Source organism: Phyllosticta capitalensis (genome assembly GCF_038381095.1).
Source record: "Phyllosticta capitalensis strain CBS 128856 chromosome Unknown BKA78scaffold_7, whole genome shotgun sequence".
NCBI lineage: Eukaryota > Fungi > Ascomycota > Dothideomycetes > Botryosphaeriales > Phyllostictaceae > Phyllosticta > Phyllosticta capitalensis.
Window position 1 is genome coordinate 1,185,977 of NW_027117445.1, and position 15,431 is coordinate 1,201,407.

Below are 15,431 nucleotides of genomic sequence, written 5' to 3' on the forward strand. Positions count from 1 at the left end.
CCTCAACTTGGCATTCCTGTGATAAAATGCTCAGGGTCACGTTACGTAAGGATCGCCTCGACCTCGACACCGCCAAAGCGTCGCGGGAGATCTCCAGGCATCATCGTCATTACCTACCTCTGTCTGCTCGACTGCTGAGACACTGCTCGCTTCTTTTGCTCTTCTTCAGCCTTCTTCCTACCACTACACCTCTCTGCCGCACCAACATCAAGCTTACCACTCCACTGTGCCTGAAACTCGACTCGAATTTGCTCCACGCCGGCACCCGGTCAACCTTGGGTCCCAAAATGCAAATGCGCCCTGAGAACTCGTCAGCCCGACTACCAATCGCCGACCATTCGCCTGAGGCTCTTCTCTATTGATTCTATTAAACCATTCCTTCTCCCATCGAGTCTCAGTTCTTCTTCCGCATTCTGCATTCCGTTGGTCTTTTGAAAAATGTTTCCTATTCGTTCTCGAGACTTTACCGGCCATGCCGGTTGCCCACGGCACCACATCGATCCACAAACCGCTTGTGTCAACTGTCGTTTGGCTTAACAAGACCTCCTCCGTTGACGCGACGGCTGTGAGTAGCGTTTCCAGCCGGTCGATAGAATCACAGTTGCATCAAACGGCACCTTTGCGGCCGGGTTGTATGCGAGCTAAGCTTTCAGGGACCAGCGGGCCGCAACCTTAGGCCAAATGGACTTTGAAATTATGACGCATTAGCATGGTCCATTGAACTGCCGAGACGACTGGCACGAAACATGCGAGCCTGAAATCAAAAAAGCCGTCGCAAAATTCCAAAGGGCCCTGTCGCCATTCGCTATGCTCGTTCGAAACCGGTCCCTAGCAGATCAATCCCAGCAAACAATGGGCTGTGCCCAGGTCCAAGACCGCTGCTTGCTAGGATATAATCCTTGGGCTCGCCTTCAAGAATCTCCGCGTCGTTATGCTGATTCCTCACACGACCTTGCCACCCAAGCCTTGGTCTCCTCAGTCACTGCTCAGAATGTCAACAGCTGACCTGACAGCAGTTTCGACCTTTGTCAGCATCGGTACTCTCATGCACGATTTGGAAATACACATGCATATACTCGACTTCGATCCAGCTCCTTCCCGGCCCATTGTCCAATCCGCAACGCAAATATTTGAATTTTCAGGACAAGATTTTCCTGCAATCGCTTCCAATTGCCAGCCAAGAGCCGCCTAGATCCATTTCTCTCAAACATTTGGTTTCATGCCAAATGCTGAGCGTGTTAGGATGCTATGCGCGATTCTTGCATCAAAGACGGTCACTTCGGCAGCCGATGGCGGCTCTAAGGCGAGGCCGCTCGATTAGAGCAGAGCCCCAACGATCTACACGCCCGCATTGCTATTCCTGCTTTGCCTCCATGTCTCCTGAAAATACAAATCTCGGTTCACAGACACACCGTGGTGCAGCTACATGCCTTAACCCGTACATCCGAAAATATTGATGCGGCTGTTGCCTGCTTTCTCACTGCATTGGCGAGAGTGGCTTATCCAGGGGAGATAAGCGGCAGTGGTAGTCTTGCTACCGAGAACAGCATGAACCCCGATGCTGACGCCGAGGATGTGGAATGATGCTCGCTCGCGCCTTTTGCGCGGGTCTCGAGATGCTGCCTTTGACTTGTGGAAGCATGCCCAGGACACTTTCCACAAATCCAGATCAAGTATCCCAGTGGATTGTAAGCTCGGAGTCCCGGCAGTCGAAGGAACTCTGCCAGTACTTCTCTGCAGCTTCGATCCAGGAACCTGCATGCTTTTGATCTCAAGTCGACTCAGCGCGGCGCACAGTTCCCGTTTGTTCAAGAGGCCCATGGAAGATGTCCTTCTTTGCCGATTGGAGCCGGTCGTCAAATCCGACCCAAATCAGCAGCATGCACCACCCCACAATCCACATTCACTGCAGCATCGCAGCATCCCCACGCATCTCCAGTCTCCACCACAACACCTCTCCACCGCCCCAAAACCCCAACTCCAGCCCGCGACTAACCGCAGAAGCTCCAACCACCGTGGGACCGGTGACCGATCCGTGCCGCATGACGTATGATCTCCTCGCTTCTCCACCACTACACACACGCACACGCACCGACCGCCCAATCCGACCAACAGGGGTTCAACTGGGGGGCGGATTGAAATTGTCAGATGGGGGTGAGGAGGGACGGTCCTTCGCCTTGCTGCGCTCCGACCAACCTCTACGAAGCAAACGCCTCTCCGTTCGTACCTCCTCGTGGCCTTCGCCCATCCTGATGACGATGATACCACACGGAGGCAGCGCCGGGACCGTCGTGTCGAGACTTCAGCCTACCCGGTCTCGTTTGCCGGGCTGCATTGGACTAGCCAACCACCCTTATGACGGCACAGAGACCGTACCTGCTGCTGAAGAGACGTGTGCACACAGACAAAGTACGCACGCACGACACACCTCTCGCTCATGGTGCCCGTGTTTCAGATATTCGCGTCGGCCACTTGCCGGCTGTGCTGCGCTGATTTGATATGGAGATGGTTGGACTTGGCGTTGCATTGAATCGAGTTGGATCGAGCCGCCGGAATCTCTTCTTTCCGTCAGCATCAACGGAAAGCAGATTTGACGCGCTCCGCTTGTGGGCAGTTCCAAAAAAGACGACAGAGATTCTTGTCGTTGACAGCATGCCCGCTTCCCCTCGCTCTCTCAGATACGAAATCTTTCCGCACGCCGCGCCAAAGATAGAACCCGTCGTCTGTTGCGTTATTACCATTACGGACAGACCAGACCCTGAGTTCGTTCTCCTCGTATAAAGATGCGAGTCATTATTCCGACAGACGTCGTTGGCGGCAGCGGCGGCGCTCATCAGTATAAAAAAGCATCCGCGCGCCTTGTTTGGCGTGTTTGATTGCCGTTTTTGCGTGCGTGCGACCCCGAAGACCCTTCCGAGACGCTGTCTTCAGAGAAGCGCTCACTGGTCATTCCCCAATTCCTCCCCCCCCTCCCCCTGGTTCTGTCCCTGTGGCACTTGCGGGCTTTTTTGCCACCCCCGGGTTTCGACGGTTTGGGCAATGACGAGCTCCCGCGCTTCCTGCACTCATCTGCTGTTGCTTCCCACATCTGTCCAGAGTGGGCTCCTTTCTTTCTCGAGCGCTCCCCTGAAGCCAGTCTCCCACCCCGCTTCTTGCCTGTCGGCCCCCTTACCACCTCCCTCACGAGTCCTGTCAACGCCCCCATCCATCGCATCATCACAATGACGGCGCAATCGCGTCACCGGGCCGGCTCGACGGCTCATCCGCGGGCGGTCTCTTTTCTCCACGGCGCTCGGCGTCCCCTCCTCGCTTGTCGTTCTTTCGGTTATTTCGGTTGCTTCGGTCCGTTGCTCCACTGTTTGCCGACCGTTTCGACCTTCGGTGTCGGTCTCGGTGGACATCAGAGTGTTTTGACTTTTTTCGTGCCGAACGGTCGACGGAAAACATGCCTGGAGCAGTTTGGAGCGTGGTCGGTGCGTTGCGGCGTTTGACGGTTCGACGTCGAGTTGAAATGATGAGGCGAGGTGAGGCGAGATTGGGAGGTCTTGGGAGAAGAGCAGCATGGTTGAGGGATGCGATAATAGATGAGGCGGGGCAGGAGCAGAAGTGAATAAGGAGATATGTGGTGGAAAAAAGAGGATGGCTGGGAAATGGATAATCTGGCAGGGGAGTAGGTGAGGTGAGTGAGTGGAATGCCGTTGAAAGTCTGGAAAAAAGATGGGAAAGCGGGTGAGTGAACCATATGCCGACAACCAAAATGCGAAAGGACCCGAAGTCCATCCCGAAAGACATCTTTGCACAGAGCAAATGGCGATGCTCGCTTGGTTCCTGGAGGAAAATCCAAAGAGAACCGACAACCATCCGCGAAACCCAACCATTCCTCCATCCCGTCCTCCCCTCACCTTCACGCAACACAACGACCAACCTCAACCCCCCCACATTGCCTGATCACCAGCTCCGGAACCAAAGTACCTTGAAGTCCCTCACGAGCTCAACACACGCAACCCAGCTACTGCGGCGGTTGGTTCCTGCGTGTCCTGTTAACAGCGGGAGGAGGCGACCAATTTGCCAAATACGAAGAGCCTGAAGCGGCGGAAGCGGGCGTTAATTTTGCCTTTTGGGGAACCGATTGGCATGGTGATGGCGTCGACGAGACGAAGTGCCTAGGTTGTGTGTTTGCTTTGTGTGGCGTCAAGTTGCGTAACCAAGAATGCAAATACACCCCACGGGTGGCTGTGGCCATCGTCTCGATGTCGTCTATGTCATCCCTCCGATACACCTAGGTTGGATGATCCAGCGAATGGAATAAATTGTCTACTGTGGGCAAGCTTCGATGGCGGCGGGTGTTGGTTCTCGGGGCGAGTTTCAGTACGCCATTCGCGTGCCGCGCATGGTGTTCGATCGGCTGGCGCGTCTAGATTGTTCGTCCAGTGGACAAGCGGCAACCATCAGCGACATCATACGAGGCCGACGAAGCCAATGCGGGGTTGCAGAAAGGTTGCAGAAAGCAAGCAGGAGAAAGATGAATTAGCAGTCGGGTGATTGTTGAGTAATATGCGTCACCAGCCGCCGTCCGGTACTGATTGATTATATCTTTGGTTGTTGAGTGATGGTTGACAGGAAAGGAAGAAGTAGCGACCGGACCGTACCGCGGGGGCGCACAGGTACCGCACCTGTTGCAGGGATATTTCCTCATCCAATTCCATTATGACCCTCCGACTTTTCAAAGTCGATGCCAGTGATCTGGCCCTTGGCCTCAAGTCTTGTTTGCCTCTGCAACCTGCTTGTGTTCTTATAGGTGATTGCCAAGTTGAATTTTGTAGACTTTGGGTTAGAGTCAGCCACGTGCCGTGTTTTTGCTAATGCTGTCGGCTGTGAAGAATGTCCGTCATTCGTCCTCTTTCGAGGTTTAAATACGCCCTGGCGGAAGCTTCGGTTGCTTTGAGTTCGGTTTCGCAACGGCAATTGGTTGGTTGATCAGAGTTGCTGATGCGATGGTAGTGAAAGAAGTGACGGGCATGACTTTAAAGGTCTGCGGTCGCCGTGGGGGACGTCATTAACGATAATAGATCTTTACCTGTCTTTCGAAAGCGCCGAAGCTTGCCAGGCCTGCAAGTCCAGCAATCATCAGTTTTCGCGCAACCATCCTTAAGAAACCGAATTTCATACCAGAAGGCTCTCAACATGCAAGGGCTTTGGATCTTCTTGACCGCACTGTTGGTGGCATTTGCTGCTGCTCAGCCCCCCGACCCTGAGTGCAACAAGTTTGGAAAGTGCAGCTTCTTCAGCGTATGGCCCTCCCAGACTCACCTCTTAACCCTAGCAAGCCCATTCAAAACCCACGCAACTCTTACCCCATCGTTCCTTCGCTAACGCAGCATTCCATGCGCAGGGATACAAAAAGATATCCGACCTCGGAAACAAAACTACAAGGACCGCAGCCTCGACAAGGTCTTCAAAAACTGCATCAGGCTGTGCCTGGCAGACACCACGGACGGAACACGTCACCCGGGTTGGCAGTCGGTTGCGTGGCTTGAAAATGACGGCTGTTACTGTGCGTTTGATTTGCCGGGGGACATTCTGAACCCTCCATCATTTTTTCCGAAGCCGAAGAAGGGACCGACGAACTGTCGGGTCAGTGATATAACTTGCTCGACGAAGAAGTTGAAGAAGACATAGACGGAAGTTGGCGGCATGTTTGGATTTATGTGATTTTCTGTAAAGTCAATATCGAATATGGATGTTTCGACTTTTTACATCTTCCGCTCTCTTGCTCTCAATCTTGCTTCCTCAATGCCGTCGGCCGCGAGAAGATGTCTTGTTTCTCGAAAGGAGTTAGCCCAATGCCGAATTCGGTCTTCAAATGGGACGTCCTCTCATCTTCCGTCTCGCATGTGAACACTGTCCTTGTTCTCCCACCGTCGTTCAGCTTGATCACACCATCAATAAGCATCTTCTTCCCGTACACGCGATCGCCCTCGCGCAAAAATTTGACGACAAGTACCATGCGCGTCTGGAAGCAGCGCGGATCCTTGCTGGTATAGAAGTTCAAAACTTCAAGATCCTGCTCCAGAAACTCGGTCTCTGTGAAAGAGAAGGCAGCATTCCATGGGTCCGTAGGCTGGTTGCGGTACTCATAGATCCAGACGGGGTTGTTGGAGTGCGACTTGGGTAGTGGAGCGTAGTTGAGGCGGACCTCTTGCGTGCCAATGTTGAGAGTGGATGGGCCGGACACAAGAGGGAGCGGCTTGGTGGGCATGTCGCCGCCGAATCCAACATCCATCACGTACTTTGTAGGGGAGTTGGGGAGCGTTATGATGTTGACGACGTGCATCCTGGCCGTCTTTCAGCTTTTGTCTGTTCTTTCCTAACTCGCACTAGGTGTAAACTCACCAGCCAGTAAAGTCGCCCCGTGGCACGAAGTCAACGCGCGGCCGGGCACGAGCTCCTGCCATGTAGGCAGAAAAGCCTAGACTTCGAAGCACGACATTGAAAAAGGTAGCGTTTTCCATGCAGTAGCCGCCGCGGCCATTCTGAGTGCACTTGGCAAAGAGCGAGGGCAGGTCCAGCGGGATGTGCGCATCTGCGGAGTAGTGCAGACCAAGGTTCTCGTATGGAATTGCGCTGATGTGGTAGGCCTGGAGGACTGCAAGAAAGTCGTAGTCGTGCTTGACATTTCGGCGATAGTGCTCAGGGAACTCGATGCGGTTGAAATAGGTGGTGAGCTGTTCGGGCGTGAGAGTCGCCGCCATGGTACCGATGGTCAATTGAATTGTGACTTTGGAAAACAGACGCCTGTTGATTCTTCTGGTCGCTCTTTGCAATGGATGAAGGAAGACGGTGTCGAGCCGCGAGTTTTGTGGTCGGAAGTCGGACCCACTTAAATGACTCAACCCACGCGATGCAAGGTTGCCATCTTGACTCCTTGACTGCACCTGGTAAAATGCTGTCAATTTTTCAGATATCATCAAAATCTCACTTTGTGATAGCCTTTGCGGAAAAACGCTACGATGGGTGACGGGAAAAATATCAACTCCAAGGCTGAGCGCTTAAAAGTTCATGCGGCAACAGGGGCCTTGAAATCACCGAATACAGTTACGTGTATACAGGGAGCATTCCAAGACCCCTGTTCTGCCTTGAGTTGATGCCTCTTTTGCGGGATGCTTCTTTTGCGGCCTGTTGTGATGCTATTGTAGCAGCTCGAAAAAAGTCTTTTCTCACTTCCCCAGACACCTACAAAATCGCTTGCATCAGCTTCACGATTTTCTATCGCTCGCGACTTACCACTTCAATCAATTGTCAACTTCTTGCAAGTAGTTGATCCAATTGAAAAGATTCGAAAGTTTGCGCGCCTCTGGGCACCAAATAAAGAGACGCCCCCTTTCAAGGACCCGCGATTTCGAGGCATGCCCTCCACAATTGGCATTGCGGCTTTGCGCCCCCTTGTCATTTCAGTCTATCGGACGCGGAAGATCTACCCGCATCCTGGAGAACAAAGAGGACAGTGCGTCTGTGGCAGAAGCCGCCTGCTAGATTGCAGCAGCCCTCGTGGCGACAGAGCGGAGCAGCTTGACTAACTGGACGACGGGCCGGTCCCGAGAGCCATACAGTCGGTGCTGTAGCTTGGATTCGCGGGGATGTGGGAATGTGGGGTGTCGTGGGCCAGTGGGGGTCCCGTTTGGTATCACGGGTACTTGGCTACTTCCCAGATGACGGTAACAGGGTGTTGTAGGGCTGTAGGGGTCCTGATGCCTGCTGCTTCGCACACTTACTTTAGCTGGTCTGTACTGGTGACCAGAGGCCCCGACCTGAAATTTCGCAGACGGAGCGTTACCACTTCCTCCTTGCTCTTGATGCATTTTTGCAATACACTTTGGATTGTTTGATTGAATGGCGTGTTTTGGTTGGCTCAGTTTTTCGATGCCCTCTTATCTGGCCTCTGATCAATAAAGACAAGGCTCTATCGTGGCCTCTGGCCCCAGGCCTAGATGTGCGCCCCACACCCCGGATTGTCTCAACTTACTCGGTGCACCCAACAGTGCTACCCCTCTTTTAGACTTGCGATGCGGAAGAGTCCGTGTGTAAGGCGCGACATTTCAGCCGACAGGGAATGTTCTCATTAGAATACTGCACCTACTGCTTTCTAGAACGAGCATCTTCAGGGATACTGTGTGTAAGATGGCGAATTGAATGCAGATCTCAGCGGAGCCAGACCCGGGGTGCAGTAAAGCCTGCAGCGATCCGGGCCATCGAGGTGGGATAAGAGAGCCGCATTGTGCCGGGCGGAGACGCCGGCCGGCCGTTTGGTCCCTGTCGCAGCCTGGCTCTCCCGACCGACAGGTAAACTGACACCCATGGCGGTCCGAGTGGGCCTGGATCTTGATCTGAGGCTGGGATGCGACGTTGTGCCAGGACTTGGCTGGTTCTTGTTTTCAGGCGGTGGGGATTTGAGCGCTGCGAAGTCATGGTCACATATCGCGATCGAAGCGTGCTCCATGGACACTGCAACGAGGCAACGGGAGAATGTGTCATTAGCGCAGTCTAGCGCCTCAGGCCGCAAGTGATGAAGATTAAGTTGGTCATCCATCCAACACGTGGATGGGGCCTTGGCTTACCCAGTCACGCGGTTGTCAGGATGTGGAATGTCATGCAGCTGCTCGACACAAGCAATGCCAATGATGAGGCGCGGCCAACGGTTTGCGGAGAGGACTGGCTGCAAGCAATGCCAACGCGTAGCGTGTTGACATGTCGGAGACACTGCCGTTCCCGAGGCCATCTGAAGCCTTGCGGCTGGACGAGCGCAGCAGCAAGGGGCATCGTGGCTGGTGGTCACTACCACGGCAGCGCGCCCAGCATTCGGGAGCGATACCCGGTTCGCGTGTCAAGGGGATCGCCGCAGAAATTTGGATGAAACGGAACGACTGAACGTCACAGGAGCAGTCGCACTTCAGGGATGATGGAGCGCATAGTCAAGTGTTTTGTTTCGCTGAGAGGGGCGATGAGGAGAAAAGGGGCTGCAACTTGTGAGTCGACTGTGTATGGAGGAATTATTGAAGGCTGGCGCAATGGCTGGATGCAGTGGAGGGCGGTAGGTGTCGTGTTTGTGGTGTTGGTGTTTGGTGAGGTGGTGTGGTGATGGACAGCGGGGCCCCGTGGAGGCGCTAAGCGAGGGGCGAAATCTGGGGTAGGGCGGCTCGACAGGACGGCCGCCAAGTCGGTGAAAACGGCCTCCTCGCCGCAAACGGGGCAGCTTCCACGCCTGGAAAAGTCGTGCTGACCTGCATGTCCACACGCTGCCATTGCAAGGCCGGCAATTGGACTCTCGGTTGCTGCAGGATCCGGTGGAATGCGGTCGAGGTCGAGGCAAATGCCGCTGGATCCACCGTTGCATGGTCAATTCTCCACTGTGGCCGTGGAGACGCCGTGACGAGGTTCTGATGCCCGTAGCCCGACTCGCTCGTGTCGAACCTCGGTGCAACCAAGACCGACGCAGGCCGACGACGTTGCATCAATGGTCGGTTGCGGACTTTTTCCAAAGATGCTCAGCTCAGCCGCAGCGACAGGTTGTAGCATTCGGGCAGAGCATTGGAACGCGCCGCAGCTGGCCAAAGTTTGAGAGGCACCTGACAGCTGACGTGCCTTGTCCTCTGATGTGTCGGCAAAGGCAGGGGCTGTGATTGGACGTCAGGGCCCAGCTGAGCTGACTCGAGGCATTCCACAATGGCCATTCATCGGGACTGCCATGTGTGGAAAAAGAAAGCTTCCATCGGACTTGGACGCACTGCAGGCGAATTAGGTGCGTGGTGGCGCTCATGCTGGGCTGCGGCGTCGAACGGGGGCGCCGAGTCGACTCGTGAGCGTTCCGATCTACTTCTTTCGACATGAGTGCGAGCCATGCAACGTCGGCTCTTGGCTATCCGGCTGCCGGACGCGCTACTTTTTGCCAGTGACGCCGCAAAAGTCTTCATCGTGGGCTATCTGGGTCTTGGACGTGGTCGCGCGACAGCAGGGCTGCGTTGGGCTGCGTTCCCCACGGGGAAGAGGTTCCGAGCCTCTGTCACAACTTCTCCTGTAGTGGTTAGTGACAACAGCAGCACCAGCAGCATGGCACGAACGCGGACGGGCAGCTGACGGGCAAGCATCCCCGGAGCCACGGCATGTCATGTCGTGTTTCTCTTTGTTGGAACTGGAGGGTGGCACGAAGGATCTCTTAGACGCGGCGGCCGCGGCGCCCTGTGCGGCGGCGCCTCTGACGGCGGTGATTGGGGCTTTGGGCGGAGGATGGTGCGAAAGCGGGAATGAGGTTTGGAAAAGTCTGCAGTCGGAGCGGTGCGGTGCCTCTGGCTAAAGTCGGTGGGCGGGCCTCGCGTGGTCCTGTGGGTGGTGTTGGTCGTTGGTCGGGAGGACCCCAGCTTTCTCCGCGCAACTAGGGTAGTGTCCTAGCCCCAGCCGAAAGCGACGAGACCAAATCTGGGGGGTGGGGGCAAGGTCCTAGGATACGCTGACTCGTCATGTGAGGACCCATTTTGCCCAGCGACGGTTACAGAATGCCGGCGGCCAATCCTTTCATGGCTGCCGTCGAACTTCCTTTTAAATCCCCTCGTCCCCTCTACCCTACCGCTCTTCTTTGTGACTCTGCCGTCCCCGACCCTAACCATCGACAACATCTTCGGGGCTACAATTGAGCAATCAATTCCCAACGGCTGCCCGTCATGCCTTACTACATCAGCAACATCTACTTCATCACGGCCATCGCCGTCGTCGGCGGTGGTCTGTTTGGTTTCGACATTTCGTCCATGTCGGCCATCATCTCCACCCAGCAGTACCTCTGCTACTTCAATCAGGGCGGCATCACCGACGACGGCAAATGTGCTGGTCCCAATTCCGACGTTCAAGGTGGTATCACCGCCGCTATGCCTGGTGGTTCTTACCTTGGCGCCATCATCTCCGGTACTTTCACCTCTCCACCACACGAAATGCGCCGTGAGCTAATCCCAACTCTCCAGGTTTCCTCTCTGACAACCTCGGCCGCAAAAAGGCCATCATGATCGGTACCATGATCTGGTGTGTAGGCTGCATTCTCATGGCCGCTTCTCAAAACATTGGCATGCTCGTCCTCAGCCGCTTCATCAACGGTCTCTGTGTCGGCATCTGCTCTGCTCAAGTCCCCGTCTACATCTCTGAGCTCGCCCCTCCCAGCAAGCGTGGTCGCGTCGTCGGTTCGCAACAATGGGCCATCACCTGGGGTATCCTCATCATGTTTTACATTTCCTACGGAACCTCGTTCGTCAGTGGCACTGCCGCCTTCCGCATCCCGTGGGCACTTCAGTCGATTCCGGCCATTCTCCTCTTCATTGGCATGATCTTCCTTCCCGAGTCTCCTCGTTGGCTTGCACGCAAGGACCGCTGGGAGGAGTGCCGCAGCGTCCTCACCCTGGTCCACGGAAAGGGCGACCCCAACAGCCGCTTCGTCATCTCCGAGTTTGAGGAAATCAAGCAGACCGTCGAGTGGGAGCGCAACAACGCCGATGTCACCTACTGGGAGCTGCTCAAGCCCCAGATGATCAACCGCACCCACATTGGTATCATGACCCAGGTCTGGTCGCAGCTGACTGGTATGAACGTCATGATGTACTACAGTAAGTTGATCCCCACTCCTGGTTCGCAACATGTTGCTAATAAATTGGGCAGTTTCCTACGTCTTCACCATGGCTGGCCTTGACGACACCCTGCTCGTCTCGTCCTCCATTCAGTACGTCATCAACGTGGTCATGACCATTCCCGCTCTGCTCTACGTCGACCGCTGGGGTCGCCGCCCTACCCTGCTCATCGGTGCCGCTCTCATGATGACCTGGCTGTTTGCCAACGCCGGCATTCTCGCCAGCTACGGCCACCCCGCTCCTCCAGGTGGTGTCAACGGAATCAAGGAGGCCTCATGGGAAGTCAGAGGTGCCGCGTCCAAGGGCATTATCGCCTGCTCCTACCTTTTCGTCGCATCCTACGCGCCTACCTGGGGTCCCGTCTCATGGTAAGTTCAAACATTGCCAAGTTCCAATGCTGCGAGGTACTGACAGACTTTTAGGATCTACCCGCCTGAGTTGTTCCCTCTCCGCGTCCGTGGCAAGGCCGTCGCCCTCGCCACCTCCGCCAACTGGATCTTCAACTTTGCTCTCGCCTACTTCGTTCCCCCCGCGTTTGTCAACATCAAGTGGAAGACGTACCTTATCTTCGCCGTCTTCTGCGCGGCCATGTTCTTCCACGTCTTCTTCATGTTCCCCGAGACGGCTGGCAAGCCTCTGGAAGAGATTGAGGCCATCTTCACCGACGAGGTCAATGGCATCAAGTACATTGGCATTCCCGCCTGGAAGACGCAACAGAGTCTCGGCCGCGCGACAGCTCTGGAGCACGGCGAGATTTCTGCTGCCGAGAAGGTCAGCGACGAGCACAGCCCGGAGAGGCTCGAGGAGGCGACCAAGGTGTAATTCGTCTTTTGCTTGCTAGCAAGGCGAAGGTGGAGTAGGTATTCTTTTCTTTTTCTTGCGTTCAAACTTCCAAATCATGGCGCTGCAACTCAACTACTTGGGGTAGTTTCATGGGAAGGCATTGGGGAGACGACAAGATATCCAAACCAATAGTTTCTTGCTCTTCTGCTTGCTCTTTGCACTGGCAACTGCCGCCTCCCGCATCTACGATGGTCATGTTTCTGCTGGCTCTGCCTCCTGCCAGGCAGCCGCAAACTTTGTATGAGTACCACGACTCGCCGTAAATAACCTGGCTTTGCACAGCTGCTAGCCGCCCCTAATCATAAATTCAATCAAATCAATCAATCAAACTGACTGTCCATCGCCATTTCTCACAATCTGCACAAGCGGCGTCTCGTTTGCATGCGCTGTTTTCACTCTCTCCTGTCGTATCAGCACACTACTGCTGTGGTGGCCGACCCAGTACGCCCGCCGTGCAACAAGAGCAGAGCACGCTCCCGTCGCGTACCTACCTGACCACGGGGAACACAAAAAAATTACACGCGCAAAAGCGCGAAAAAAAAAATGTCTGTCGGTCGCACAAGGTAAAACGCAGCTAGAGACATAGCTCCCGCCGCCAGCGCCAGCGCCGGTGCCGCCAAACAGAAACTACTGCAAACCATGGGCTAGGCGAGTCGAAACTACTGCGGCTCATCCGTTCTGTCCGCCTGTCCGCCTGTCCGCCTGTCCGCCTGTCTCGGTTTCTGTCCGCCTCCGCCCCTCCTTTCTAAGCACGACAGGATAGGGGTATCGACGACTCACTCGCCTTCCGCTTGCCGCTTAGCGCGGTTGGACCGGTTGGCATGGGTGGTGCCCGGGGCTATTATGGGGACTACTCGAGGAGAAGCGCAAAGCGGAGCAGAGCGGTTTGGTCTCTGCGGTACGAGAGCTAGCCAGGTAGCCCAGCGCAGAATAATAGCACAGCGGCGGTTGTCCAGGCAGGCAGGCAGGCAGACAGGCAGAAAGGCACTTTGTTTCGGCAGGGAGGGTCGTTTGGGGGAGAAGGGAAGGTTTGGCGACGGCCGGGCGAGAGACGGGCGACTACTGGAGACATGGCCGCGACCCCAGCTACCTACTAGATGCGAGGTCGACGGAAGGGTTCTTCGTGTGCTCTAAAGCGTGCAGGATGTGGAGACTGCAGACGCAGTAGCGCGTGCAGGGCAGGGCAGGGAGATGGATGGAGACGGTGAGGTGGACTGCCCGCTGGGATATGTCGATGTGCTGCTCCTCCCGTCTTGCCGCGCTGGCGTTCGGGTCTTTTCATGTTTTGGTGGAGAGGTGTAGAAATGGTCTGGGCCATCTTTTCGTCGTGCGATGCACAACCGCCATTCTTTCAGGGGACCAACTCCCTCATTGCAAGACCATCACCTCAACCTCGCCATCGCCCACTCGCCGACGGTGTAGCGGAGAACTCAACGGTGGCTGGCAGGCATTGAACCCACCAAGCCGCTAAAGACAACATTTTCAAAATTAGCACATTCGCAGCTGCCTCAGTCGGCTAGCCAGCCAGTCGACAGGGTGCAGCAACGAACGCGAAACCATTCCTCGTCGGTAGCTAGCGTCGCAGAACGGGGTGGCATCAACAGCTTTGACGTTGGAACAAACTTTTTGCGTTTTTTCCTTTTTTGCGACTGACTGCTGGCTGCTGGCTGGGCTGGACCGCGGTTAAGGTTGGCCAGTCAGAAAGAGACACCTCTGTGGCACCTCCGCTCCCGTTCCCCTCCTCCTCTTTTTTTTTGAACGACTTCCGCCTACCTGGCTCCCTGTCCCGCGTCCCCGGCCTTGGCGGGTTGACTAAGTGATGGATGGACGGGTAGGCTAACGCGTCTGCGGGTTCGCGCTGGCGCTGGCGCTGCTGGTTGCTTCAAGCGCTTACCGCCTGTTGTTGAGAAATCTGCGCGAGGTTTGCGCTCCATTCCGCTGTCGGTGTATCTGCCTTTTGCACAAATAAGCCACTTTGAGGCTTGCCGGTGCCACTACGATTGAAGGTAGGGAACTCTGGAGTAGGGAAGCAGACCAAACAACAAAGACGGCAGGAGCTGTCCTCGTGTATGCAAGTTTAAACCAGACGTTTATTTTATGCATGTATTTATGGGTGTGAGCCACCCCGCCTCGCCCGCTCTTCGCCCGAGTAAGGAGTAGGAGGTAACTAGCCATATGCCTACCTGCCCGGTGGCTAGCCAGCCGCTCTCTCGCTTCTCTAGCCACTGAGTGCCGCGATACGTACCGCTTGCACGAGGAGGTTCCTGGTTTGGTGGGACAGTGGCGCAGCAGATATTTGGAACATTGCTGTATATTTTGAATGGAGTTGCTCCTGTGTGGGAGAAGGATAGTGGTAAGTTCAACGCTGCGCCATGGGCTGGGTCAACGACCGGCTGTCGATGAAACGATCGAATACAGTCGATGGAAATCCGAAGCAACAAAGATAAATACGGCCGAGCCGAGATCAATCGTTTGAATGGAAGCGATTGTTTTGATGCAGAGATCGGTCTTTCAATCCAAGAAGAAGCGCTGGAAACTGAGATGGAGGACTTGGTCCATGCTGGTGCCATTCGGGGACGCGCAGCCGAGGAAACCCGTGGCGAAGCGAGCCAAAAGCATCGGTTTGTTGATGATTCATATGCGAATGCTCAATACTGGATTCTGGACTTCGAAATGAGGAGAGCGGGCGGGTTCGCGGGCAGCACAGAACCAGAATCCACAACCGGCGTGATTGAGGCTTCAGAGCGATCTTGTCGAGTAGTCAGCTCCTTCGACGATCGTGTAGATGGTCGATATACGCAAATACGAAAAACTCAATGCTCAAAATGCAACAAGGGGGAGGTTGAAGAAGATGCTGAGTAGAAAGTGATGGAAGCGAGAATGGAAAGCACGACGAAGCCATCTCCGACGCATCGCCGCGTTTCGGTC

At 55.2% G+C, this 15,431-nt stretch overlaps 3 protein-coding genes across 3 annotated transcripts; 1 reads left to right on the forward strand and 2 right to left on the reverse strand.

Annotated features, from left to right (window-relative positions):
• Window positions 1-2,781: 2,781 nt before the first annotated feature.
• BKA78DRAFT_165185 (uncharacterized protein) lies at window positions 2,782-4,146 on the reverse strand. Its single transcript, XM_066883160.1, has one exon. It carries the CDS (start codon window positions 3,876-3,878, stop codon window positions 3,066-3,068), a length of 813 nt encoding a protein of 270 aa, XP_066742692.1. The 5' UTR covers window positions 3,879-4,146; the 3' UTR covers window positions 2,782-3,065.
• Window positions 4,147-5,559: 1,413 nt separating this feature from the next.
• On the reverse strand, window positions 5,560-8,129 carry BKA78DRAFT_318887 (uncharacterized protein). The gene is made up of 4 exons (XM_066888814.1): window positions 8,024-8,129; window positions 7,773-7,932; window positions 6,394-6,935; window positions 5,560-6,335 (listed from the first exon to the last, which is right to left on the reverse strand). The coding sequence occupies exons 2-4, from the start codon at window positions 7,857-7,859 to the stop codon at window positions 5,777-5,779; spliced, it is 1,188 nt and encodes a 395-aa protein (XP_066742693.1). The 5' UTR covers window positions 7,860-7,932; window positions 8,024-8,129; the 3' UTR covers window positions 5,560-5,776.
• Window positions 8,130-10,572: 2,443 nt separating this feature from the next.
• BKA78DRAFT_318891 (high affinity glucose transporter) lies at window positions 10,573-12,910 on the forward strand. Its single transcript, XM_066888815.1, has 4 exons — window positions 10,573-10,950; window positions 11,007-11,639; window positions 11,692-12,028; window positions 12,083-12,910. Exons 1-4 carry the CDS (start codon window positions 10,713-10,715, stop codon window positions 12,480-12,482), a joined length of 1,608 nt encoding a protein of 535 aa, XP_066742694.1. The 5' UTR covers window positions 10,573-10,712; the 3' UTR covers window positions 12,483-12,910.
• Window positions 12,911-15,431: the final 2,521 nt, after the last annotated feature.